Consider the following 27,087-nt stretch of genomic DNA (forward strand, 5'->3'; position numbering starts at 1 on the left):
CATCACTACCGTCTACGCACACACGCTCCGGACGGCTGTCCTGGGCGTCCCTCACTACCGTCTACGCACACACGTGGACACACACATGCACGCACACACGCTCCGGACAGCTGTCCTGGGCGTCCATCACTACCGTCTACGCACACACGTGGACACACACATGCACGCACACACGCTCCGGACGGCTGTCCTGGGCGTCCGTCACTAACGTCTACGCACACACGCGGACACACACGTGCACGCACACACGCTCCGGACGGCTATCCTGGGCGTCCATCACTACCGTCTACGCACACACGTGGACACACACGTGCACGCACACACGCTCCGGACGGCTGTCCTGGGCGTCCGTCACTAACGTCTACGCACACACACGGACACACACGTGCACACACACACGCTCGGGACGGATGTCCTGGGGGTCCCTCACTAACGTCTACGCACACACGTGGACACACACATGCACACACACACGCTCCGGACGGCTATCCTGGGCGTCCGTCACTACCGTCTACGCACACACGCTCTGGACAGCTGTCCTGGGCGTCCATCACTAACGTCTACGCACACACGTGGACACACACATGCACGCACACACGCTCCGGACGGCTGTCCTGGGCGTCCCTCACTACCGTCTACGCACACACGCTCCGGACGGCTGTCCTGGGCGTCCATCACTAACGTCTACGCACACACGCTCCGGACGGCTGTCCTGGGCGTCCCTCACTACCGTCTACGCACACACGCTCCGGACGGCTGTCCTGGGCGTCCCTCACTACCGTCTACGCACACACGCTCCGGACAGCTGTCCTGGGCGTCCATCACTAACATCTACGCACACACGCGGACACACACGTGCACGCACACACGCTCCCTCGCCACGGCACTCCCGCTCTTTTCCAGCAAGACGGTGAGGTAAGCACAAGAGGAGACGTGACTCCCATTTCAGGATGGGGAAACTGAGGCAGAGCAGGAGCCTCCCACCCAGGACCCACCCACGCCGCATCCCCCTCCTCCCCCAAAGCCCACCCACTCACCGGGGGGCCCCCTTCGCCGGGAAGGCCAGGCTCTCCAGCTTCGCCGGGCTCACCCTAAGGAGGAAACATGATGCGGTTACAGCAGCGACGAGAACAGTGGTTCCAACGTCCGGCATTTAGCGAGTCGTCCCTGACACTGGGCTGGGGGGTGGTGGTTAGGGGGCCGGGGGTGAGACGCGGTCACTGTCCTCTGAGGGTTCCCAGGACTGGAGGAGAGACAGGTGAGGGACCCAGGGGTAAAGCGACAGTGACATACACAGGCACGTGACGCACGCGGAGTGGGCGCGGACGGTACGTGGGGGCATTAAAGATGGCTTTCCCCAGGAAGGGATGCTGCGGGTGAGCTTTGGAGGACGACTGAGAGAAACCAGGTGAAAAGAGGAGGGGGACAGCTAGGCAGATCCGTTTGCCGGCAGGCGGGACAGAGCAGGAAGGGCGAGAGTGGCGGCGGCCGAAGCTGGGACGTGCCCTGTGGCGGGTGGGGAGGGCACGGGGAGGGCGTGCTGCTCTGAGCAGAGGTCGAACACCATTCACTGGTGGTCTCAGCAGGGGCGTTCCTCTGCGGTTTTCCTATCGTAAAACGTGAGCAGCGATGGGAGACTTCTTTCAGCCGAATGGCCTGATGTCAGAAAACAAGTTCTGGAACGGCGTGAAAGGAGTGCAAACACAGGGGAGCACATCCATCGCCTTCCTCTTACCCCCGAGGAACTGGGATAAGTGCTTTAAAAGTAGTGCAAACTCCTGGGCCCAGGTGGAGTCAGACTCTGGCACCGTCTTGCCCGCTGCACGCGTGCACGCACGTAAGGCACGTACACACGTGTGCACGGGCATATGTCCAGTGTGCTCGCGTCATCTCCAGGGCCCAAGCCCTGACATTAACCAGATCAGATGGAGAGGACCCGGGGCTATGAGAAAACAGGATTTGACAGAAACGGGAGTTGAAAAGGTAGCAACTACACACTTCAAGGAATAGATAACTATGTCTATCAGAGCCAAATCTCAGAGGAGGAGGTGGCGGGGCCTTTGCTGGTGGGTGTTATCATCTGGAAAATCTCCTGGGTAAGGGCAGGGCTCCCAGGTCCATTGCACACATCTTCTAAGTTTCAAAATGCATCTGGCAGGAATGGCCCAGCAGTGCACCATGTACGCGGTGGACACACACACATGGGTACACGCACGCGTACACGCACACACACGCGCACGTCATACACCGGGACAGTGACGGGGCGTGAATCACCTTCTCTCCCACTGCACCAGGATTGCCTATTCCACCTGGGGGGCCTTGCGGCCCGTCAGCACCTGGAGCTCCGGAGGGTCCTCGGGGGCCGGGGGGACCTGGGGGACCCTGGGAGAAGAAGAGCCATTGAGCCCAGAGGAAACACAAACGTCTACCAAAACAGCAACCAGCCACCACGGCCAGGTCTCCACGAGCCGGTGCCACTCACCATCTGACCCACATCTCCCGTCTCGCCCTTCTCTCCTGGAGGTCCCGGCAGACCCTGAGAACAGGAATTCATCAGAAACTCGGCACGTGGGCGTGGCTCTATCCCCCCAGCACACAACTTGCACCACCTCCCCAGCAAGACCCCAAGCCGAGCATTCAAAAGCCTCAGGATCGTGCTTTTCAACGTACAGCTGCATATGAGCACGTCCCCCAAATCCCAAGTTTCAGAATTAGCGCAAGGGAAGAATTAGAGAAGTATGCAAAGATTTATCGACAAGGTGCTTACTGAAAGCGTCCCATAAAACAATAAACCCTAATGAGCCACCAGCAGGGAAATGTCTGAATCAATTATGTCACCACCATATGCTGGGACACGAGGCAGTGACTGAGAGTCACGTTTTCAAATATAAATAAAAAGTGATGTGTTCCAAGAATGTTTAATGACATTTGACGCGACATGTAATATAAAAGGAAGCGGGAAAAGCTGGATCCAAACTCTCTATACACGCAGCGCGAGTCGCAGTCTGCAAAGACCAAACAGAATCACGCACGTGTGCGTGTGTGTGAGCACAGGCGTTCAGGAGGTGTGGAGAGGCACCACCACGTGCTGAGAAGCCGTTTTTGTTTCCTTTTCTAACAGTTTATCTGTAGTTTCCAACATTTCTACAATGAGCAAATTCACAAATGGCACCGGTTAAGAGAAGTGAATATGGGTGTGTCGGCACGTCATGTATGGAGACGCCCCTGAAGCCTTGCCTTAGCTTTCAGAAGACAGGAGGGAGGGGACAGGAGGGCCGGGCAGGGCAGGGGAGGGGAGGGGAAGGCGTCACAAAGATGCAGGAATCAGCTGACGTGGACCCCCAGCCACCGTGCAAACTCTGTTGTTACCTGCAGCCCCACGGGTCCCGGGGGACCGGGAAAACCTCTTGGACCTTCATCACCTTTCTGCCCAAAAAGGCCCTGCTGGCCACGAGGACCTGGCTCGCCGTCAGCTCCCTACAGGGAGATGGTTGAGCATGGTGAGGGCCAGGTACGGGGCCACGTCAGCTCGAGGGATGGGGACTCTCTGATACTCACAGAGGGGCCTGGCTGTCCAATGGGGCCTTGAGGTCCTGTGGGCCCAGGTGGACCCTGTGGGGAAGAGACAGAGAGAGTTGTTTCCTGAGTCACAGCTCAGGCCGAGGGACAAAGGCCAGCGCGCGCAGGGGCTCTGCAGCCAAGGTCATCGGGGCCGCACCCACGCTTGGCCGTCCTGGGCCAGGCTGCCGGCTCTGGAATGCGAGATGCTCTCTGTTCAACCCTGAGCATGTGCCGTCAGCGGCGGGGGGACAGCCACACCGACGTCCTGCCAGAGGCCACCGTGCATCACCTCGGCCCCCACCACACACCCATGACACAGGCCCCAGAGGCCCCATTTTAAAACGAGGACCGCGATCACGTGGCTCAGCCGTGGCCGAGCGAGGGACTGATTCCAAAGCCCACACCCGGCAGCACGGTGCCTGCCCCCAAGCACATTTCACTGTCGGCACGGGGACAGCGTGAGAGAGGCCCGCACGCCGTCGCTGTCCCGGGGAGCCCGCCTGGCCCCGGGTCAACAGGGACGTGGTCACTGTCTGCCTGGGAACAGACACGCCCGGCGAAAAGGCCCGCAGTGCAGGCCTCCTTCCGTGGCCACCGGGCGGAGCTGCCAGCCAAGTGACACGCCGTTTGCAAGAACGCACCAGTATTTCTAAAGCAGAATTTTTTTTTAAGGGAAAATTAAGAGGCATTTCGTCAGGGTGCTGCCTCTGTCGGAACACCCTGCAGCCCTCGGCATCGGAGGGCGGTGATTATGTCTGTGGGACCGAAAACCTCAAGGACAAAAACGCTGAATCTGCTTGACTTCACAAAACCTGTGAGTGCTTTCTGCTCATCTGTCAACAAGGGATTCTCTTACAGATACACGTGACATGCATACATGTGCACCCAACACATACCTGTGCGTGCACACACGCACGTAGGCGCACGTACGCACACAAGATTTCAACAGGGAAGGGAAGCCCGAAGCCCAGCTCTGGCCCATCAGTTACCGGCGTGAATGTTGTTATATTAAAACGGTTGTTCATGTCAGTGATGAGTGTCAGCCACACCGAGCACGTAGCCCTGTGCCGTGGCTCCGCTGGTGGCCCTGCATGTGGCCCGTGTGGCCCCTTACCTGTTCGCCTTTGTCTCCCTTGCTCCCCTTCTGTCCCGGTTCCCCGATCTCCCCCTGTGGGAACACGTGAAAGACCCATCAGACGGTCCAACGATCGTTTGCACGTCATCTGCTCCCCTTAATTAATTTTTCTTGGACAGTAAGAATAATCTCCTCTCCAGGGGGCCCTATAACTTTCCTAAGAAGAAACGTTTCCATATATTAATTTGATTTCTTTTTTAATAAGAGAACTAAAAGGGATGAGGCCTTGATCTCATGCTTCGCAGGACTGTACCAGATTTGAAAGTGTGATAAAAGAAATCGTAATGAAAATATTTACTTTGTCAAGTTGGATGACATGACAGTATAATAAAGACAAGTCAATTACTACGCTTCCCAAGTTATTAAAATCTCTCCAGTGTTTCTGCTGTGCAGGGTTGTCTCCCACCCTGAGAGACAAGGCATCATCGCTGCAGAGGTGACAAAGTCGGAAATGTCACCGGAAAGGTCTCATAAACAGAAAGTGAAAACCGAAGAGATAAATTTCACTGTCTTCATTAGCTGGAGGATAAAATACAAGCTCCGGCAGTAAGAGCGTCAGGAGCATAAAGCACGTTCTTAACGGAAGGGGGCCTTGATCATTGAAGTGGAGACATTTAAAAATAGACGTTGAGTAAAACCTCATTAAATCAGGCTCCACAGATTTAGAATTTGAAATGACTGAGAGCATTTTCCCGTGCTCTGGCTGCTTCAGCAAATGTCTCTGGCAACACCAAAACTACCCAAGAGAAAAGCAGCGTCTAAGTCCCCTCAAGCATGTCAGAGATCTCATTTATTACCATTATTTGTGAGCTATTCCGAAATCATCCACTAACGCCAAGAATGTCGGATGGCAGCATGGGGTCCCTCTGTCGCCAGAGCCCCTACGTCGCCTGCATCACTTGGTTTAAAAGGGACCCCCCCGGGCTTCCCTGGTGGCGCAGTGGTTGAGGGTCCGCCTGTCGACGGAGGGGATGCGGGTTCGTGCCCCGGTCCGGGAAGATCTCACATGCCGCGGAGCGGCTGGGCCCGTGAGCCATGGCCGCTGAGCCTGCGCGTCCGGAGCCTGTGCTCCGCGGCGGGAGAGGCCACAGCAGTGAGAGGCTCGTGTATGGCAAAAAAAAAGAAAAGAAAAGAAAAAAAAGGACCCCCCCCCCCGCGCCCCCGCCAGCTCTGACCTGCCAGCACTGGCCAAGCTTGGCTGTGCATGGTCCAGGTTGGGGGACCTCACTGAATTCTTCTTACCTTATCTCCATCTTCTCCAGGGGGACCCACAGGGCCAGCTGGACCAGGGAGCCCCACGGGACCCTGTAGACCGTCTCGGCCAGCTGGGCCTTGTGGACCTTTCTCGCCCTAAAGAGGAGAGGAGATCCCTGTTCAAAGGCAGCTCCATCGTGGGAACATCTGCCACCAGCTCATCCCCCACAGAGAGGCCCACAGGCAGGAAGTGGGCAGTTCCTGGGCAGGGACCATCACCACGGTCCTAATGGATTTCCCTCGGATGCACCGAGGGTGGCTCCGAGTCCGGCTTTGTGTCACCCCTTCCCCTGCATCTCTGCATTTAATCCTCGCCCATCCTAGGAAGGGCCACTCTTTTACAGAAGGGGAAACTGAGGCTCGTTCGTAAGCAGTAGAGCCGGGATTCAAACCTCGCCGACCAGATTCCTGGGTCCGTCCAAGCCAGCGGCCCGGAGGGCCTGAGCTCCGGCCTCGGCCAACTTGCTTATTACTCTCCCGATTCCCTGCAAGAGCACACGGACCTGCACATACGTGAGCACACACACACACACACACTCTCCTATCTTCCCTTCCTCATGGTTTTGGTTCATTTTCCTATTTGCCCCCTTGGTCATCTCAAATGATCCTTGCTGAGTTCTTGCTTAATTTTACCAGCCACGTTCCACGCTGTGAGTGGCTGGAACTTTCTCACCCAAGCCGGGATTCCCTTCTCCCAGCAGAGGCACAGCACGAGGCGTGGACGTCGGGGAGGGGACACGGGTGGGGAAGTGCATAGTCACACAGTCACCGACTTGGGCCGGCATCCTCTCCTACCCCCTCTTCCCCTCTCCTGCTGCACAGTTCACTTCCTGCTCCTCGATTTAGTTCGTCCTGATTAAAGTTCTTCCCCAATGAAGCCAGAAAATACCCAGGCTGACTGTGGCTCACAGAGAACCTTCCTGCCCGACATGACACATGACCTTTGTTTGACCTTTTCTTCTCCTGCAGCTACTCTGGAAGCATGACAAGCTTTTCACAGGATGATACAACCCTGAGAGGTTTCTGCTCAGGTATTTACTCTCTTGAAACAACGAACTCGACCGTTTCCAACCGCATCTGTGTGTGCTCTACATGCGTCCAGCGCCCGACAAGAGTCAGGGTTCTGGGGCAGAATTCAGCGGGATCCGTGTCCTGGGAGCCTCACAGGAAGGAGCAGATGCCATCAGAACTGCCGATGACACACTGATCGGATTCTCCATGGCGCCCACGTGTCCAGCGTGGTTCCCATGGGGAGCTCTCGGCCGGGAAGGCAACCAGGGCCCTCTTTCTACCCATGCGCCATGGACGGGGAAACACATAAGGAAAACCACTCCTTCTAACAGAAATCAATCCACGCAGGTGTCTTAACTCGACAGGACACCATCCTCGCAGCCCGTTACCCCGGAACTCGGGCTCCTATGACATTCAGAATTCGAAAGGGAGGTTTGAGCTGGAATTTGTCTCCGTGGCTGATTGAATGCAGGGGCAGGCGAGCGTTTCCAAAATCACGTGGCAGACGTGAAACGTGGCCGGGGTGAGGGTACATCCAGGCAGGAAGGGGGCGCTCTGGGGAGTCGTTTGGGGAAGGGGCTGGTGGTTGGCTTCCCAGGAGGTGTCTAGACAGGAAGGGTCTCTCTAACCCCCTTCATGGAAAGCAAGACTCCAGACCCCCTGTCCCTGAGCTTTCACAGAGCCTCCAGGTTGGGGCGATCACAATTGGGGTTCACTGGGAGGCCGGCGGTCAGGGGTCTGGGAGAAAGGTGCTTATCTGCCGGTCACGTCTCCCGTCCCTTCCTTTCTCCACGCCTACCCCCAGACCGACAACGCAAGCGCCACCCCAAATACCTACCTTTCCCATACACTGACCGGGTGTCGGCCCGGGCCGGGGGGCAGGGGGCTGTGCACACAGGGCACCCAGAGCCTGGACTGGGGCCAACGCCACGTTTGGACACACTGTCTCCACCCCTCCCCGGGCCTGCACACGCTGGGGCCCAGATGTGTAGGTGTGACCAGCCGAGCCTGGCCCGGACGCTCCCCGAACACCCCTCCAGCTCAGGCAACTCCGGGAAAGAACCTGGCCGCCACTGTGATCGGCCCTTGGACCTCAATCAAGACAGCTGGGCACACACCACAAACTGCCCCCACGTCCCCGATCCCGTGAACCCCCAGGGAAATGCCTGGGGAGGGGACAACACGGGGGCAGGGACAGAGCTCCTTCGAGGCAGTACTTACAGGAGCTCCTTTCTCCCCAGCCGGCCCGGGAGGTCCCTGGGGCCCAGGTCTCCCTGGAATTCCGATGGGCCCAGCAGCACCGGCCGGACCTCTCTCCCCTGGAGATCCCTGGGGCGAGGCAAGAAAGTGGTTTATTTCAAAGGCTCTCCAAATGCATGGATACAACTTCCTAAAGCACCGCCTGGTCATACCACTCACCCTCTCCCTCTAGAGCCCACAGTAGCTCCCCAGGGCCCTTTGCAAACACGAACTATCTGGTCTAGCATTTGGGGCTGTGTTTCTGACGCCCTCTTCGCTCCCCAACCCGTAATTCCAAGTCGCTCTGCAGTGTCTGAGAACACATCCTCCCTCCGTGAGTCCTGGCTTTGAATGACCTCCTCTGGGATGCTGGTAGCCACTCTGCCCTTTGGGGCCTGCCTGCCACAGAGCGTCCACCTGCTGCCCTGCTCCTCCACGCTGTACGTTTTAAGGCAAGGCTCTGGCCCAGGAGCGGGGCTGACAGGTGGACACCTGGACTAATTCTAGGGGTTCAGCATCGCGAGACCGCTGTTGCCTGGGGTGTCGTCCTGTTCCTGGCCCTTATCACGAGGAAAGGCGGTATTTGACTTCCCCGTCACTGTCTCTCTCAAATGGCCCATAACTCAGGGGAAGGGGGGCGGTCATTCCATGGTCCACCCTCAAACCCAGCCAGGGGCCAGGGGAAGCTCCTAAAGCCCCACTCTGTAGGTGAGTGAGGGGGCTGTCAGATGGGCTCATTTGAAGGGCAGGGGGAAGTAACACAGATGTCGCCTTTCCACAAAGAGGCAAGAACAGGGGGCCCGTGGGCGTGTCTCTGGAGGGTGGGCACAGGCTCTCGCGGCCCCTGATTCCCCCAGACCACAGCCCAGGGTCTGGAAGCTCTGGATCTCCAGGCCTCTTGTAGCTAGACTCAAAGTTGGCGGGGACCGCCTCGGTTAACAGACAGCACAGCTCTGGGAGAAAGGCCTCCCGCCTGTACTGGGTCACCTCTGCCTTGGGCAGCCCCAGGCGTGCCGACAGCCCCGCTCTCGAGGCCGTGGAGCTGTGTGTCCGTGCCCGTCCCGGCTGCTCCGGGCCCAGACCCACGCGAAGCATCCTCCACAGGCTGCGGAGCCCGTGCAGCCCTCCTCCAAACCGCCCGGCTCTCCAGCGGTCCTCACACAACACGGCCCCGCCCCTGGCCCTTCGTCACCGGCTGCCAGCACGGGCACACCGTGCACGTCCCTCCCAAGCCCAGCTCCGCCACCACAGCTTTCCCGGGACCCACGCGGGGCCAGGGCAGGTGTGCGCGCTCCCGGGCCTCGGGACGCCCGTCTTGCCTGCAGAGCAGAGGGTGGGAAAGAGGCTCTGTGCCAAGCCAGCACACTCACCGCGGGGCCTGGCGGGCCTGGGGGGCCTTCACTGCCTTTCAGTCCAAGCGCCCCCTGCAAAGCAACAACATGTGGGCGGGGCGCCAAGGGGAGACGCCCCCCGGGCTGGGCAGCCTCCAGCTCCGTCCCCCTGGCTGGCCCCTCACTCACCACTGGACCAGGAAGCCCTCGGTCCCCGGGGAAGCCACGTAGCCCTGGGGGGCCATCTTTTCCAGGAAGGCCGGTGGGGCCTGGGTCACCCTGAAATCAGAGCCATAGGTGAGTTTCCGAGCGATGCCCAAGACCAGGGTGGACAGGGAGCTGGGCGGGGCCTGGTGTTCCGGATCCGCTCGGGACCTGGGTTGGAGGCTTCCCCGGGCACTTGGCTTTAAAAGGAACCTCTGCGTCTTGACTTGAATCATTGGTTGGCAGGGCCACGCGCTGGAGTGCAGCCCAAGCTCACAGCCGGGGGCCCGTGCGGCGGGCTGGCTCTGCGTGTGGCTCGGGGACGGATTCCGACCGGGACTCCAGTCGTCTCCACGGAGGCCCAGGCCCCCACCATGTCCTTCGGGGCCACGACGGCTGAGCCGGGGCTGAGGGCCCCACGTCTGCCTTTCTCATGTATCTGGGGATCCTCGAAAACTGGGCTCAGGGGAAGGAGTCCGTGGCCGAAGCATGGGAAGCGTTGCCTTGAAGAGGACTTGCTGCTCAAGACACTCGTCTCGAGCCTGAAACCACATATTCTGAAAAGATTCTCCACCTGAGCATGTACCTTCCCTGAGGTTCACTAAAGCTTTGACATCTTCCAGAATTTTCTCTGGGGTCCAACATGGCAGCATATCGGTCTTCAAACCAGCATGCCCTTGGCTCCCTTTCCAAACTCAGAGAGCTCTCGCTGTGGCCAGACACCTGGCTCTGTATTATACACACACGTACGCGTCTCGTTTTTCAAGCACATACATATGTACTCAAGCATATGTGCACGCATGCCTACATACGTGTGTGTAATTTTTTCACTATTTGATTACTTCTCAAGTTTACTTTCTTGTATGTGTTCACACAAGGGGCTGGAGAGCTTATCCTTCCTGTGTCCCTCACTGAAAAGCTGAAAACGGGAAGGCTGTTCATTTTTATGCTAAAACACAGAAAGTCATAACCACCAGCCTGGGGTACCCAGGGTGGGGACAGATATTTTTAATATTTATTCTTTCTCCTCTTACAGTGGGCAGTTTTTTAAAGGGTCGCTTTCTGCTAAATCCCACTTAGACACATGAGTTGTCAGGGTTGTACCCATTTCTGGGAATGGGCGTGGGCAGCCCGGGGAAAAGGCGGTCCCCAGCCCCCGTCACATCCATCCGGGCGGCAGGTGTGCTCAGCTCCCCTTCAAAGCTAGCAAAAGCTGAACTAAGTTCCTGGTTTGGGGGATGGACTGGCACGAGGAGCATCTGCTTGAGAATTACCCACTCTTCAGAAAAAAGCAGACCAAAGGCCAAAATGGTTCCTTGGGAAAGTCTACCTGGCACGGAGGTCCCGGACACTCACCTTCGTCCCTTCTTTTCCGGCCAGGCCCGGGAGCCCTTGTTCACCAGGGGGGCCCGGGGGCCCAGGGTGGCCACGCTCACCCATGGGACCAGTTTCTCCCGTGGGACCCTGTTGGGAAAAGTGTGTCAGCCATAAACCGTGTTCGAGGGACACGCAAGGGAGTAACCTTCTCTTCCTACATCTAAGGACAGCCTGGCCACAGAGGCAAAGGGCCACTGCAAGCCCACTAGACCTCCACATTCCTTTGAAAGTCTTTTCCATTCGGTAAAGATCCAGAAAGGTCAAAGCGAACCAGGTGGGTGATTTTCGACAGCCACGGCCTGGCCCTGTGGTCCTGTGTCTCCTCCCCGATGAAGTGGGGCAGGGCCTGCGTTTCCCAGGGTGTCACGGGGAAACCAGCAGAGAGAGGGAGCGGGGAGCGCACCCGCATTTCCTGGGGCAGTACCTTATTCACTGCCACGTTAGGTGGGAAATTTCTGAGAAGCAAGGTGACTGAACCCTGCTGTGTGGCTCTGGGCCTGCAAGCCCGTCCTCACATTGATCCGCGGGCGATTAGAACAGCAGCCCTGGGTACTGGATCCAGGGCGGGGAATCAGGCTGCATGGACACCAAGGGGTGGGCTGCCCACGGGCCTGGCAGCCCCCATGGTGCTGCCCGCTCCGTTTATGTCCACGTCAACAGATCACTCCCCTGCTCTCTACACCTGGTCCCCTGCACGGAGCACATCTCTAAACAAGCACTACGGGCCTTGTGATGGCCTCTTGGTTGCGCCCAGACCTTGAGAATGGTGGGGAACTTCCGTCCCGAGCGTGACTCTCTTTCCTGTGCGGGTGGGGACCCAGGACGACCAGTGACACCAGGGGATGCTGTATCTCACCTGAGGGCCGACCACACCCGGGGGGCCTGGAGGGCCGGTCTTGCCTTGGAAACCCTGCGAAGAGAGAGGTGGCACACTGAGATGTCCAGAGCGACCCAACAGAAGGCTCGCCCCCCGCCAACCCTCACCCCACCCCCAAAGAGTGGACGTCCCAGCCCTCATTTCAAAGGGCCATTTCTCTCGTTTCATTTTGCGTGAATTTCAGGAAGGTCGTGAAGCCAGACAGATTAGTTTCACCAGCTGCTTCCCGTAGCCCTGGTTTGTGCTGAGAAATACGTTTTAAAACCGTTCATCTTTCTAATGTCACTAAGCGTTCATTTTCTGAGCAGACTTGGTGTCCCCTGTCTGGAGCCACCTCTGGCCTGCATCTCGTCAGTGACTTTGTGGAGACTGCCCTGCTGCTGTCACCAAGGCTCCCGGGGCAGGGCAGGTGGTTTCACCACCGCGTCCCTCTGCACTGGCTGAAACTGGGACGCGGTGGGGACTTGCAGCGCAGCGGCTGGGAGATATTCTTAGCTCGGTTGCACAAGAATCTCTTGCTTCTGCTCTTCACAGTGGCACGGAGACACCCATCTGGCTGCACCACACACACTCCCCTCCAGAGGAGAGGGCTGACGGCAGAGCAACGCGACTTTAATTTCCGGCACGTCTACAGAGCATGGCACGTGCCGACAAGAGGCCATCTGCAGGTGTCACGCGATGCTGGGGAAGACGGCAGATGCTACGCCCGGGAGGATTTTAGCGGAAACTCTTTAGAGTCTGGAGAGGGAGGTGCCTCGTTGAAAGCCACAGCGAGAGCTGCAGGGTGAGCTGCCCGCGGGGCTGACGAGCGGGCGCCTCTAATCCACTGCACGACGGCCAGCGTCGTGGACCAGCCGCTGGACCACACAAACCCACAGCGGACTCGGCCCCTCGGCACATTCCAGGAGGGCTCCCTTCTTTAGGCCCAGCTGAGTTGCATGCAATGGACTAATACGGCCACGGTCAATGCAGCGTTCCCCGTAGGCAGCCTTTACAGGGTCAGAAACAAGGAATGGTGGACAGGTCGAGGGCACCTCCCGCTCGGCGGGCCGGGCAGCAGTGCCCAAGTGGAGGCAGGAGCCTGGGCGTAAGCAAGAAAGGCCCCCCGCGTGGTCCACTGCGGGGACCGTGCACAGCTGCTGAGGCCGGGATCCGTCTCTAGCCCCTCCCGAGAAACGGGCTTCGCGGTCGCACTTAGGAGATGCCATGACCTCTCGTGTCTCCGGCCTCTACAGATAGCACAAGGCAACACCCCAGGGAAGACCTTTCTGGAGGCGTCTGGACTGGCCCGTGGAGGACATGCCACCCCAGGTGGGTCTGGATGGGGGTGCCCCTGAGTCTACGGGGGCAGCTGGGCGTGGCAGGTGGAGCCGGGAAGAACCTGTCCTACTTTCCCAGCAAAAATAAGCAGCTTCATCACTTTGCCAGCCTCTTCCCGGAACAAGGCAGACGGGGAAGAGCACACACGACGCGAAACCTTCCATCTTGTCTCCTCAGAGAAGCATTGGAGAAGAAGACGCAAAGCTAGGAACGTTTTCATTTTTCTCTATCAACAAAAGAGCAAAGTAACGTCCATTTACCAGCCACAGAGCGCTGTGCGGAACCCGGGATGGTACAATTAGAAGACGTTTCATCGGAACAAGCCGAAGAGGGACAAAGGGATTTTTTAAAGCAGAGTCACCAAGAACATGTTAAACATATTAAACGTGCCCGCAAAATGCCCTTTCACGCGGGGACTGCTCTTCCTGGGAGCGTCCGCCAGAGACCTCTGGCCACAAGGACACGGGGTGCAGAGACAAGGGGGCCTCTCGGCCACTCTCCACCAATCTGGTGACAAGGACGTCACCAGGCGCTGTGAGTCCCCAACTGTCCAAAGCCTGGAGCCCCAAGGTCACAGGTTTGCCCACACCCTTCCGGGGCACAGGCCTGGAGGGAACACAACGTGACGCTGGGACGAATCCCCAGTGGCTCCCGGGACCAGAACGTCATCACGTTTCCGATAAATGCTTTTCCTAGAACTAAGAAATGTGGGTGTCCTGTAAGTCCAGCTGACAAAGGCTGGAACGGGCATTGCTACAAGTCAGGGCCAGGTCAAGGAGAGCCTGTGACAGCAGAGACGCTGGCCCTGAGCACAGCCAAGGGCCCAAACTCCACCCTGACCGGCCACCTGTCCTCCTTCCTATAAAAGGGGACTTGGAAGGAACCCTCCAGGCCCCCTGCCGTCAACCCCGAGGCCGGAAGGGCCTGGACAGACAGGGCTGGGGGCGGCATAAAATAACCAAACGACAAACGGAGAATCTTCCCAACTACTTTTCCAGATCAGATGCGCATAGAACAAACCAGCCACACTCAGACTGCTGCGGGAGGAAGGAACGGCGGCCGTGCTAGGTTTTTGTTTGTGTCATTATGGTTTCACGCGTGACCTTGGACCAAACTGGCCAGGACGGCTTGCAGCCAGCGCCTGCCTTTGCACACAGAGTGTCACAGGGTGGCTGCCTGCGCTGGGCTCTCCCCGAGGCCACAGAAGATGGCCCGGCCCTCAGGGGCTTTCCCCAGGCTGACCGCCTCCCATAAGCTGATGGGCAGCGAAGGCCAGGTCCCCCAGCCCTGCCCATACTCACCGTCTCTCCTCTCTGTCCAGGGTGTCCCGGGAGCCCATCCTTGCCCGGGGGCCCCTGAAGAAAGCAAAGGAAGGCAGTTGCATTTTGTTCTGAGACGCACACACCTTCGGGGTTTTGTGCTACACCAGGCAACAAAAGCTGCTACTTCATTTCCAAGGCAATGACGGCAAAGTTACGGTGACAAGTACCACGTGGGACCCAGGGTCTGGGCACCGTCCCCCTGAACGCTCACAACCACCCTGAGGGTCACCGCCGTCTCCCACGGGGAGAAACCAAGGCAGCGAGAGGTCAGCAGCTCCCTGAGGTCCAGCCAGTGGGAGGTGAAGGAGGATCAAATGTGTCTGGTTCAGAGGCCAAACTCCTCCCTAACCCCGCCCCCAAGCAAGCGCCGTGAGGCACTAACTCCAGCCACGAGGGGTTTTTCTTTCTCAGAGGAAACATACTGTGTCTGTTGTGAGTTGAACTGTGTCTCCCCCAAAACAGGCTGAGGTCCTAACCCCTGGAAGCTGTGACCGTGGCCTCATTTGGAAATAGGGTCTTTGCAGATGGGATCAGGTCAAAGTGAGGTCTGAATGGGTTAGGGTGGGGCCTGATCCAGTGACCAGTGGATAGAGATAGAGAACTTGAAGACACAGAGCGACAGAGAGGCCAGGCGAAGATGCAGACAGAGATCTGGGCGAGCATTTGCAACCCAAGGGCGGCCGGCAGGCGCCGGAAGCTGGGAGAGGCCTGGGACGGATTCTCCCCGAGAGCCCTCAGAGGAGGAATCGGGCCTGCCCACACCTGGATTTTGGACTTTGGCCTCCAGACGGTGAGAGAACACATTTCTGTGGTTTTAAGTGACCGGGTGTGTGGTCATTTGTTATGGCAGCCCTAGCGCCCTAAGACAGTGCCAACTAGAAAATCGTGATGGTCTAAATGAAAGAGGGGTCCGTGCTCCCCAAAAGCAGCTCTCTCCAGCCAGAGCTTCCGGGCAGGTCTCCCTCCCCACCCGCCAGCTGCCAGGAGGCCACTGGAGCCTCGGGGAAGATCCAACATCTCTGGGAAATCCTGGGCCAGCCCCACAGGGAAAACGCAGTACTCACCGGGGGACCCTTTGGTCCAGGGAACCCCGTGGGTCCTTGGGGTCCGTTGGGTCCCTGAGGACAGAGAATGGCCAGTATGAGGACAGACATCTTCTCCCTAGCATCTGGGGGGTCCAGCAGCCCTCACCGTCGGCTCTCTGAGCACAGGCACCAGGCATGATTTATCACTGCTCCCCATGACCTCATCTCTATTTTTTCCAGCCCTTGCCCTCACCGATGTGAAAAGAAGTCCAGTCAGGGGCCGAGGAGGCCAGGTCACAGAACAAGGTCGCTTGGGGCAGCACGGGCCCAGGACCCAGTTTCCTGACATCTCAGCCACTGTCCCCTCAAACCCCAAGGCAAGGACCAAATGGATGGGCTCTCCATCTCTAACCGACAGAAGACTTTACTCCCAGGGAAGGCTACCTCTGACCCCCTTTCCATTTTAGGAAAACCTTCTCCTTCGGCAGAGTCAAAGGCTAGCCTCCCTCTCCCCCGCCCACTGGGGAAGAAATGCAGGGGGGCTATTTAAGGCAGGCTGCTTTCCTGCAGATGTTCCTAGAGATGTTTCCGGGATGTGTCCAGATGCTTACCCGTTCACCCGGAGGGCCGGCCGGGCCATCGCCTCCAGAGTTGCCCTGGGAAGGGAGGGAAAGATCAAGAAAAGCTTATTATTATTTCTACTATTACTAATTTTGAGTAAAGACTCTGGCCCGTGACATCATCAGAAGTTCAGGGTCACATACTGCACGTGTGCCCTCCTGGAGGCTCACCCCACCGGATTCTCAGTAAAGAGCCAGGCCGTGGATCCCAAAGGCCACCTGTCCCCTTGCCGCTCCAGGCACACCTGACACTGAGCCGGCATCCCCGCGGCTGTGACATTCCAGGAGAACACTCTCCCGCTGTGGGACAAAGGCCACGCTTCCACCAGGGGGTACAGCCCAAACTCATGAGAAGACGGGACACAGGCCCCGTCCCGGGGCCCAGCCGGCACCGGGCAACAGCTGAGCGTTAAGTCAGCCTCCGGGGAGTGTGATCGTGGCTCAGAGCTCGTCAGGGAAGTATGTGTGTAGCCCCCGGGCCGGCACCGCACCTCGGCCAGCAGCGGGCCCATCTCCTTCGCAGGAATGCACTTTGCAAATCACATCCTGGACAGGACAGGACCAGCCCGCCTGGCCGAGGTTTGTTTCCACACTGATGGCGGGGGGCGGGTGGCGGGGGCGGGGCGGCGGGCGAAATTGGCTTCAAGGCCCCAGGGCAGGAGGGGATCCAGAGGATCTTTCACCAGGGAAGGAAGAACTTTCTTTAGAATCCCAGCAAAGATGTCTCTGCAGCTTCCAAGCCCCTTCTCAAGAAAAGAAATGAGACCTCCCCATCAGAACTAGGGCGGCGGGGAGAGGGGGAATCTGTCCAAAGCCTGGCTGGGCCTCACCTCCTGGAGCTGCGGGGCTTCTGGCTGGAAAGTTCCACGGGGGGATGGCCCCGGGCAGCCTCTGCCACGTGACTCAACCTGACCTAACTCATCCAACGGCTGGTGGAGGAGACCAGCTCCGTCTTAAATACCCCCAAGAAAACTTCTTTCTTTCTTTTATTTTTTCAAGTGAGAAAGGCCAGGGGGCACCCTCAGGTGCTTGACATTTTGGTGCACCAAAAACTTTGGTCCAGGGCTTCCCTGGTGGCGCAGCGGTTGGGAGTCCGCCTGCCGATGCGGGGGACGCGGGTTCGTGCCCCGGTCCGGGAGGATCCCACATGCCGCGGGGCGGCTGGGCCCGTGAGCCATGGCCGCTGAGCCCGCGCGTCCGGAGCCTGTGCTCCGCAACGGGGGAGGCCACAACAGTGAGAGGCCCGCGTACCGCAACAAAACAAAACAAAACAAAACAAAACTTTGGTCCATCCCGGGGCCACAGAGGATACTGAACATATACCTTGGGGCCAGGCTTCCCAGTGATGCCTCGGGGGCCTCTTTCACCCCGTGGACCCTGGACAAACAGGAAACAAGACAGGTCAGCTCCAATCCTCGGCGTCCCTGACGCCTCCTTCCCCACCCCGCCCCCCGCTACTGGGCATGCTCCCACAACCCGCTCCCAATCGGGAAGATGGCCCTCACGCCCAGGGTTACCGTCGGGCCTCGCTGCCCCCGTGGTCCCGGCTTCCCAGGTGTGCCCTGGAATCAGAGAAAAAGGGTGTCGGTCAGTCACTTGACACACCTGTCACTGTCTGGGCGGTGGCCCCCCTCCTGGGTGATGGAGAGACCATGCGAAGTCAGAAGCTAGGAAAGACCCTCCTCCTTATCTTTGTTTTAAAGGAAGACTTTTCAGGGTGACAGGATCCACTGTACATCCAATACACACAGCTTTATATTTCTGTACAAGGCCTGCTGAAATCCAGTTTTCTTCCTGCTGCCTGATGGATGTTAACCATGCTTATCTGGTTTCCTTCCCACAAAGCATCTAGCCCTCCCTCCTCCCCCCTCCTCCCCCTTCATCTCTCTCTCCACTCTCTCTCTCTCTCTCTCAGCAGGGGTGGGGGGAATCATTATTACAAGAAAAGAGAAGGAAGTCAACCCCTTTCCTACATAATTTACTTTTGCTACAGTTAAGGATATTAGCCATTAAATTTTCAACAGGCGCTGCAAACGAACGAACTTACAATTTAATATATAAATCATGTATCCGAGAGTCATCTGCTTCTCACCTAATAGAATTTAGACTCTTTCTCTCTCTGTGGTTTTGCATTCTCCAAACCAAGGAAAACAAATGCACCGCGTTTGTTTTTTTCTAAAGCAAATATGTAACAGCCGGTAAGCGCAGTTTACCTACAGCACATGGAAGCAATGGATTGATCACGGCTCCTATATCTGCACCACTTCTCCATGCATTTTCCGGGAATTTTTTTTTTTTTTTTTTTTTTCTGGTTTCTAACGATAAAGCCCAAGATGGATCTGTATTGCTAAAGGCCACCTGATACATTTCCTCTCACCATCTTTCATTCACTGCCAGAATCAAAACTGCTTTCTAGAGCCTCCCGTTTTGAAGTGAGTTTAATAAAACCTTTTATGATAATGAGGTGATTATGATGCTTTTTAACGATGCACTCTGGGTCTCGCTGCTTTCATTAGATGACGAGATCTTTCGGCTTCAAATAAACATTTGCCTACAAAAATGAATGAAACATCTGCTTTCTTCAAATGATGGACTTCCACCAGCAGAGACACCGTGACCCACCCGGGTGCCTCCCTGGCATTTGTGGGTGAGTCCAGCTGGCACGTCATTTCACGCCCAGCCTCCACCCAACACCACGACCCAGATCGCAGCTCTGATCTCGTCACCTGAAAGGCTCTGGGTTCCGACCTAAGCTAACTGTGCCCCGGGCACTGGGAGCGAAACAGAGCCTCAGCCACGGATTCTGTCAGGCCTCCCAGGCGGTGCCACGCTCTCCAGGTTTCCTTGTAAACGAACCCAGGGTTTTGCATCCCGGTGACTTACGTCACTGAACAGAAGGTGCCCCGTCCACGGCTTCCTTAACAGAATCTCCCGTGAGCGCCTGTCCTTGTGCCCTTGCGGGGGAGGCACGGGCCTTCCCAGAACTAGCCTTGCTCGAGCCAAGATGCCCGACGCAGGCGGCGGAAGCCTCCGGTCGCTGGTGGTGTTCCTAAGGGGTTGGCTCTTCCCAGGCAGGGCCGGCTGGGACCCCGCCTCGGCCCGGGGTGCGGGCCAGTGACAGGGACAGACCGTCGACTGCTCACATGACAGCCGGCTGTACGTGGAATCCACAGCCAGCAGTCCCCCAACCCAGCCAGCCCCTCCGCAGAGGCCACGATGAGGCGGACAGAAGGGCACCTGCCGGCTCACAAGCAGCTGTCAGACGGGAGGCACACGCGTGTCAGCACACACGCCACCCGTCACGCTGAGCGTCCCAGCACTTAGAAGCATCCATCGGACCAGAATGTCCAAAAGGAGAGTAAAACGACCTCTCCACTGAAGCACAGCCCGCCGGCTCCCTTCCCATCCGCTCTCCACACCAGAGCGGGGACCAGAGCTACTCTAAAAACCTCCCACGTTGCTCCCCCGATGAAAGCCTGGGTGGGTCCCCAGGGCCTGGGATAAAGAACACAGGTCAGCTGTTCACCCCCCAGGCCTCGGCCTGCAGGGGCAGCCACGGCCAGCCTTCCTTCCCCTCCTCCCTCCCGCCTCCCAACTTCCGTCCCTCCTTGGGTCCCAGGAATGTCACCACCTCCAGGAGGCCTCCCCTGACTGCTGGCTTAGGCTCTTCCTCCTGGGAGACACCCCGATTCACCTGTCTTTCTTCACACTCTGGGTGCCCTCTCTGGGCGGCAAGGCCCCCAGGGCCCGGTACTTCACAGGACCTTAGAAGCACCTGCTGTAGAAGTGTATGAGCTCTCTCCAAATGGCCCCAGTCACTCTGAATTCCAAAGCCAAGGGAAGGGCGGGGGGACAGTCACACCAGTGGCCGCCGGGGACTCCTCCGTTCGCCACGGCTCAGGGCACCAACCGCGCCAGACAGCTCACGAAGCAGAGGGTCTGGCTTCCCTCGCGATGCCGGCGGGGGTGAGGGGCTCCCGTCCCGGGCTGGGCTGGCTGCCTGGATGGTCTAGACTGGCCTCAGCTTCTGTGTTTCGCCTCCAGCCTCGGGAGTGCAGAAGTGGCCTGAAGATGGACACCTGGGGCCCCCGTCCCAGGAGGCCTGGAGTCTGACCTCTACGCTCTGGGTCCCGCCGCTGTCACAGCCCCCAGAGCCGTCCCCCCTCCTCCTCAACCGTAGAGCAGGATCGGGGGCCACCAGCACCAAGGCCGCAGAACTTGTGTCTCTCACACCTTCCCCACTCTTCCCACGGTTCCCATCCAAAGTGCCATCACGTCCACGTGGAATTCCCGTGGACGACGTCTCAAATGCAGTGGCGCCTTCGGTCAAGTGCTCCGTAGGGATGCTCTGAATCCTGGGGCCTCGGCCCCTCTCACCTCCACCACCGCACACGCTGGTCACCGTCCTCCACCCCTGAGGCGAAGGGTTTCCTCTGCCCACTGACCCTCCCAGGCTCTGCCCCTTACTCAGGCCTCCTCCTCCAGGCCAGCCCTGACCCCCTACCTAAAATCGTAATTTTCCCCTGAATTCCCTCTGCCCATCCTGCCTTATTTCCTGCCAGAGCACCTGCTTCACTTACTGATCTCTCTACGGTCCCGGCTCTGCAAGGTGAGCACCCCCAGGGCAGGGATTTGGGTTTTTCCCGCAGTGTCCCCCAGCCTGGGCTCACAGAGCACCCGGGACATATGGGCAAGGCAGACACTCAACAGTCTGCAAGAACAGACAGACACAGTGACATAAGAACAAGCCTGTAACTCAGCTTGACGAGGACGAGAGAGCAGAACGGGCACCGACACTGGAAGTTCAAAACCACGGGGAAAGGACTGCGGGAAGGCCACTGCCCCGGGAGACATTTCCCCCTGGATTCCTCAGCGTCCCCACACACTCCATCCTCTGAGCCAAGGACGGCGAGGGTGCTTGCGGGCAGACAGCCTCGGAGTGGAGACCTGGGGAGATCTGGAGTCCAGGGCAGGAGAGCCAAAGTGGATTCCTCCTTCCTTCCGTGGGGAAGGTTCCAGAATAAAGGCGTCTGTCTGTCCGGAGGGGAGGATGGGCAGACGTGCCGTGAGTGCTGAGTCTCGTGACTCCAGGGTCCTCTCCTGGGTGCAGGGACATGGGGAGCCCACGGCTAAACAATGAACGCTCGGGGTCTCAGACCCGGGGGCTTGTCCGTCTGCCAGGACGTGCACAAAACGGCGGCGCTAACTTGTTCGCTGCGAGCCGGCTGATCTCGGACGCTTCCTGGGGACAGACGTGGCCATTTTCCCCGTGGAAAATGTGCCTGGGCACACCTCTCCCACAATGAACAGACGTGTGCTCCAGTCATGCCTGACCACGGCCCAACCTCTCTCTTCGGGAAAAGCTGGCATCTTTGCCATCCCAGCTCTCTCTAAATGCTGGCGGCCACACCCACCCATGTGGCCACGATACAGCCACATGCAACCCGACAATCCCTGTCCATCCCGAAGTAGATCGTTTCCTCGGGGTGTCCAGGTTTCAGACCCCAGGAACCGCGTCCGAACCTCAGAACAGGAGGAAGTGTCCCGGTCCCAGGCCCCCCTGCTTTCCAACAACTCGTTTTCAGTGGTGACCCTGGTGATCACGTGCTGACGTACTGGAACAATGGCCCGTGAGGGCCGGGGGGCATCCAGGCATCTGCCCAACCGTCTCGGCTCGGGACTGGGGAGGCTGAGAAGCACGAGGGGCAGAAGAGGGCGGCAGAGCTTGGACCAGAGCGCCACGGCCCCCAGAGCCACGGCCAGGCCTCTGCTGCTCGATGTGACCCCACAGGGCCTGGACCTGCAGTGCAGCTCCTCCACGGAAGGGCCTGTGTCACATCACATGACCCCGTTAACCGTCATGACCCCTGTTGGGGACTCTCACGGCAACATGGCGCGGAAAGCCCTGTGCTCTCCACAAGCTCAGGGGCTGCCCACCCTGTCACCCCGCGGTTCCCACGCTTTTACCAGACCCTGGACCACTTTTCTCAAATGACAGTCTTTCCCTGAAGACACTAGTCAGACTGTCCCTACCAGGAAGAACTAGACAGACAGGTAGGCAGGTAGATGATGGACACACAGACAGTTACAGACACAGACACAGACATGATGTAGACATGACATACATCTAAACATTGCAGATACAGACATAGGTATAGATACATCTAGACACCGATACAGACAAACAGGTAAAGGTCTCCCTGTGCTTATGCCATTGACCTGCACTCAGAAAAGTCCCCGTCTTTCTCTTTTGTGAGCCTGGCAGACACGTTCGTGCACGCGGATTTTGGATGGTTGAAGTCTTCCTCCCTGCTTTCAAGAGATCTCACTGTCTCTGCTCAAACGCAGTAACGTTAGTTTGTAGCGAGCACGCTGAGGAGAGGCAGCCCGTCCGTCTGCACGGGGAGGACCAGCCCGGGGTGGAGGGGACCGGGCCGGGCCCAGCATCTTCCCCGGGCCTGCTCTGCACACACCCCACACGCCTGTGGACAGGGCCGCTCCGAGTCCAAAGGCCCAGGCGGACCCTTCCTGTCCTGTTCGGCCGAGTGGCAGTGCTCAGGCAGCCTCCCATGATTTCCCTAAGCAGCGCTCAGGGCAGCTCCTGCAGGAGGGCCTGGGCCGGCAGGGGGCTGGGAGGGCGGCTCCCGCAGCCTGAGCCCTCGGATCACCTTCCCTCAGGCGGACAACAGAGGGAAGCAAAGCGCGTGGCACCCGGCGGGGTCCCGTGACAGCGGCAGCGTGGGAAGAAGAGGAGGGAAGGTCACTTGACCCCGGGTGAGCAGAGTCCGTGAGATACAAGGCAGAACTCCTTTCCTTCCTTTTAAACTTAGCCTGGAGGGAAGGTCACTTGGGCTGAAAGAGGAGAATCTGGGTTTCGCCAGTGACCCAAAAGAGCTGGCAGGATGGCGGCTGTGCAGGAGAAAGCGCCGTTTTCTCAGCGTGCCTTCCCCTCGGGCCTGCTGCCCTTTCTACTGCGGCACTGCCCCTCCCGGGGGGCCAAGAGGCACCAGCGCTCAGTGGACAGGCTTAGGGTCGGCTGTTCCAGAGAGCAGCTTTGGCAGCAAAGTGGGTGAGAAATGAACAGGACGTGTTGGGGAATACACCCGCGAAATGCCAAGGCAACAGAAGGGGCCGCCTGAGCAGAGGCCAGACCGTCCTTACCCGGCCACCCTTCTCTCCGTTGGCACCAGGAAATCCGGGAAATCCGATAGAACCCTGAAAGAGAGTGAATCAGGGAAGAGGCTTGAGAGCTGGTCAGCAGGACGAGCGACGCTGCCTGGGCAGCAGGAAGAGTCCGTTAGAGTTCATGGTCTCGGACCGAACTCACCCACTACCCACCACCCATCCACCTGTCTACCCACCCACCACCCACCCATCCACCCACCATCCATCCACCTGTCTACCCACCCACTATCCAACTATACACCCACCCATCCATCCAGCAAATCACCCACCATCCATCCATCCACCCATCTACCCACCCACCACCCAGCATCCATCCACCATCCATCCGTCTATCCATCCATCCACCCATCCATCCATCCAACCACCATCCATCCATCCATCCAACCACCATCCATCCATCCACCCACCATCCACCCATCTACCCACCCACCACCCAGCATCCATCCACCATCCGTCTATCCATCCACCCATCCATCCATCCACCCATCCATACAACCACCATCCATCCATCCATCCACCCATCTACCCACCCACCACCCAGCATCCATCCAGCATCCATCCACCATCCATCTATCCATCCACCCATCCATCCATCCAACCACCATCCATCCATCCATCCATCTACCCACCCACCACCCACCATCCATCCATCCACCCATCCATCCATCCATACAACCACCATCCATCCATCCACCCACCATCCACCCATCTACCCACCCACCACCCAGCATCCATCCACCATCCATCCACCATCCATCCATCCGTCCATCCATCCATCCATCCATCCAACCACCATCCATCCATCCATCCACCCATCTACCCACCCACCACCCACCATCCATCCACCATCCATCTATCCATCCACCAAACCACTCATCCACCCACCCGCCTACACAGTATTTCCTGAGCATCTCACAGACTCCAAATTTAAAATCCAGAACTGAATCCTCACCAGGCTTCCCCCTTCTCCCTCTCTCCACACTCTCCTCTCACACACCCATCTCTGCAAAACACTGGTGTTTTGGAAGAAAATGGAACATGTGCCACTCAGATTAACTGGAGATGATGTGTGAATGTCACACTTATGACACTGGTTTTCTGCACCTTGTTGCCATGTTTCGTTATCTTCCCAGAACACCTCTAAATAAAGCATGGCAGCTTATAAAGTCAGAAGTGAATGCAAATTTATGCACCGACTGTGGCCTCGCACAGCTCTTTAATTCTAGAACTTTACAAGGTGCACACAGGCAGGGATGCACTTAAGGGCTTCGATTGGACGAATATCCAAACACTTACCACGTGAGCCCCCGGTGACACTGTCTAAAGCATTTCTTCAGCACGTCTCTACTCTCCGCGTGACTTAAAATCCTGACCTGAACGTGTGCTTAGACCAGGAAAAGTTGACCGATGTTCAAACCTTGAACTTCTCCTAGGGTGCTGAGCTTTGCCAAGCCACCCATGTGCCCGCCTCCCTGTTCCAAATGGGAGACTGTACCGAGCTTCAGGGCGGGAAAACCTGGGATGCAGGCTTCACCGTGCTCGGCTCAGGAGCTGGGTCACCGCCCGAGGACTGTCCAAACTGCCTGAGCAGCTTCAAGGTTCTGCCCTCATCTTCCCAAAAAGCTGCCTGAACTTGATCTATATTCTCCCCCTACTCCCGTCTCTCCCAAACTCCTCCTCTCTCTCCTCTCCTCCCCTAAAAGGACACGCATTTCAGGACAGCAAATGGGTCCATCAGCCTCTCTTCCTCCAAATACAGTGGACAGCATTGCAGTCAGCAACGACATCACGGCAGATGCTACAAAACTCCTGGTTCACAGCAAACCATCTCCCCTGCGTGGTGGCTGTCGGCTGCTGAGTGGGGGCCTTCGTGTTCCACGGGAAGGACTGACGTAAGCATTGCCATCAGCAACAAGGAAATACCTAGAGCTGCAGCCCAGCCCACGGGGCCCTTCCTCTGCTAGCAAGCGGGCTGTCCAGAGGCCTGAAGCCCAAGGAGGGCAGGATGCACGGACGCAAACCCCAGAGACCCACGAGTTCTCTTTTGCTGTTAATTATGTCTCTAGTGAAGGCAGCTGGTTATTTTTTAAGGAAGAACCATGAATAATAAAAGGCGAGATTAAAAAGAATGATGTTTTAGATGATTTGCAAAGCCTCAAGGAGCTGTTACACGTAAAATAAAGCACGATTTCCTATAAGAAAAGTTTCATCTTTCTTTTATACTCAGTTAGGAGCAAATAACTTTTGGATCTCCAGGGTGAGTTAAATCTGAGAGAGGAACACGAGTTCTGGGTGTGGAGAAACCAGTGCACAGCGGTCCCCACGAGGCCAGGGGCACTGAGGATCCCCAGGTGCAGCCCATGCTCAGCTGGGTGGTCCCCTTCTCTGAAAAGGCTCACCTAACTGTCCAGGCCCCTTCCTTCTGACTTAGCCGACCACAGACGGTGGTGAACGGGGCAGAACCGAGACACAGCTACTGTGACTTCCTGCTCTGTCGCAGCAGCTACGCCAGGGAGGGTGAATGGGTGATAGTGTGCGGGGCAGGGAGACGCCAATTGTCAAATCTAACAAGGGAGTTAGTACGTTACCTTTGGCCCTTGTCTTCCTGGGTAGCCGGGCAATCCTGGGACTCCGAGTTTTCCCTGCGGAAATAAAGGAGGTGAATTCCACGGCCAGCTCTGTACTTCTCTGAGCAGAGAGAAAGCCAGCGTGTCTTGGCAGGGGACTGGAGCAGGCTGGAGTCTCCAAAGGCCGAGGACACGGTCATCACGGAACGCGCCCTGCCTGGTTTAAAGCAAAGGGCCCTCAAGCAGGGATGGACGCCACTGCTGAAGCGACAGTGGGTGGAGGCCATCGCTCCAAATAAAGGGGAAGAGTTCTTTATCTGCGACATTCCGGTCAATCCTTTTGTAAAAGAGTTCCAGCCTTGGGGCAGGACAGGGCGGGATGACTGGGCCACGCAGAGCCGGTTCCTGTTCGGGGGTGAAGGTAGGGGGTAGGGGAGCAGGACGAGGGTGGGCGGCCTCCTGCAGGTGTAGGAGCAGCTGTCGGGAGCCCTAACCCCACCACAGAAGATGGTGCACGTGGGTGCCAAGCTCAAACCCCAAGCTTTGTGACCAGCGGGAGGAAGGAACTCTTCCAGGAGTGGATTTGGGGACAAGGGTGCTGGGTGGAGTCAAGGGGACAGGAACCACGTCAGGACTCGCGCCAGCTCCCACCTGGGGCTCAGCCCGACCAAGCCACCGCCTGGACACCCAAGGCCATCGGGAAGAGACTGTCGCTGGGAAGCGGTCAACCTCCTGTGTCACGTACCTTCTCGCCAGGGGGTCCCAGAGGACCCGGGTCGCCATTCGGACCTCCACGACCCTTGGGACCTTCAGGACCGTCCTCCCCTCTGGGACCAGGTGGGCCAATCTCCCCCTGCAATTCAGAAAGAGAAGGTGAAGGAGACCCCCAGAGTCTCTAGCCCCCAAGGTCACCCCCCCACACCATCTGGGAGCGAGGGACCGGATCTCAGGCCAGGGCGGTAAGAGCCGCTGGGCCCCCTCAAGCAGATGGACCCTCGTCCTCGCACCGAGGAGACCAGGGCTCTGCTGAGCGACTGACACCCCTCGGGACCCACACTT

General features: G+C 58.0%; 1 protein-coding gene across 2 annotated transcripts in view; it reads right to left on the reverse strand.

The window, feature by feature from the left end:
• The window catches only part of COL5A1 (collagen type V alpha 1 chain), a 161,424-nt gene that overhangs the window by 23,470 nt on the left and 110,867 nt on the right, over window positions 1–27,087 (reverse strand). For both annotated transcript variants that reach the window (XM_065879585.1, XM_065879586.1), the window contains exons 30-49: window positions 26,774–26,881; window positions 26,050–26,103; window positions 23,438–23,491; window positions 17,794–17,838; window positions 17,600–17,653; window positions 16,268–16,312; window positions 15,696–15,749; window positions 14,611–14,664; window positions 11,969–12,022; window positions 11,092–11,199; window positions 9,721–9,810; window positions 9,571–9,624; window positions 8,183–8,290; window positions 5,939–6,046; window positions 4,676–4,729; window positions 3,559–3,612; window positions 3,370–3,477; window positions 2,483–2,536; window positions 2,275–2,382; window positions 1,038–1,091 (exon numbers count right to left, since the gene is read on the reverse strand). In XM_065879585.1, the coding sequence (XP_065735657.1) occupies window positions 1,038–1,091; window positions 2,275–2,382; window positions 2,483–2,536; window positions 3,370–3,477; window positions 3,559–3,612; window positions 4,676–4,729; window positions 5,939–6,046; window positions 8,183–8,290; window positions 9,571–9,624; window positions 9,721–9,810; window positions 11,092–11,199; window positions 11,969–12,022; window positions 14,611–14,664; window positions 15,696–15,749; window positions 16,268–16,312; window positions 17,600–17,653; window positions 17,794–17,838; window positions 23,438–23,491; window positions 26,050–26,103; window positions 26,774–26,881 (1,422 nt within the window). The remainder of the gene's footprint in view (window positions 1–1,037; window positions 1,092–2,274; window positions 2,383–2,482; window positions 2,537–3,369; window positions 3,478–3,558; window positions 3,613–4,675; window positions 4,730–5,938; window positions 6,047–8,182; window positions 8,291–9,570; window positions 9,625–9,720; window positions 9,811–11,091; window positions 11,200–11,968; window positions 12,023–14,610; window positions 14,665–15,695; window positions 15,750–16,267; window positions 16,313–17,599; window positions 17,654–17,793; window positions 17,839–23,437; window positions 23,492–26,049; window positions 26,104–26,773; window positions 26,882–27,087) is intronic.

Source organism: Phocoena phocoena, chromosome 6 (assembly GCF_963924675.1).
Source record: "Phocoena phocoena chromosome 6, mPhoPho1.1, whole genome shotgun sequence".
NCBI lineage: Eukaryota > Metazoa > Chordata > Mammalia > Artiodactyla > Phocoenidae > Phocoena > Phocoena phocoena.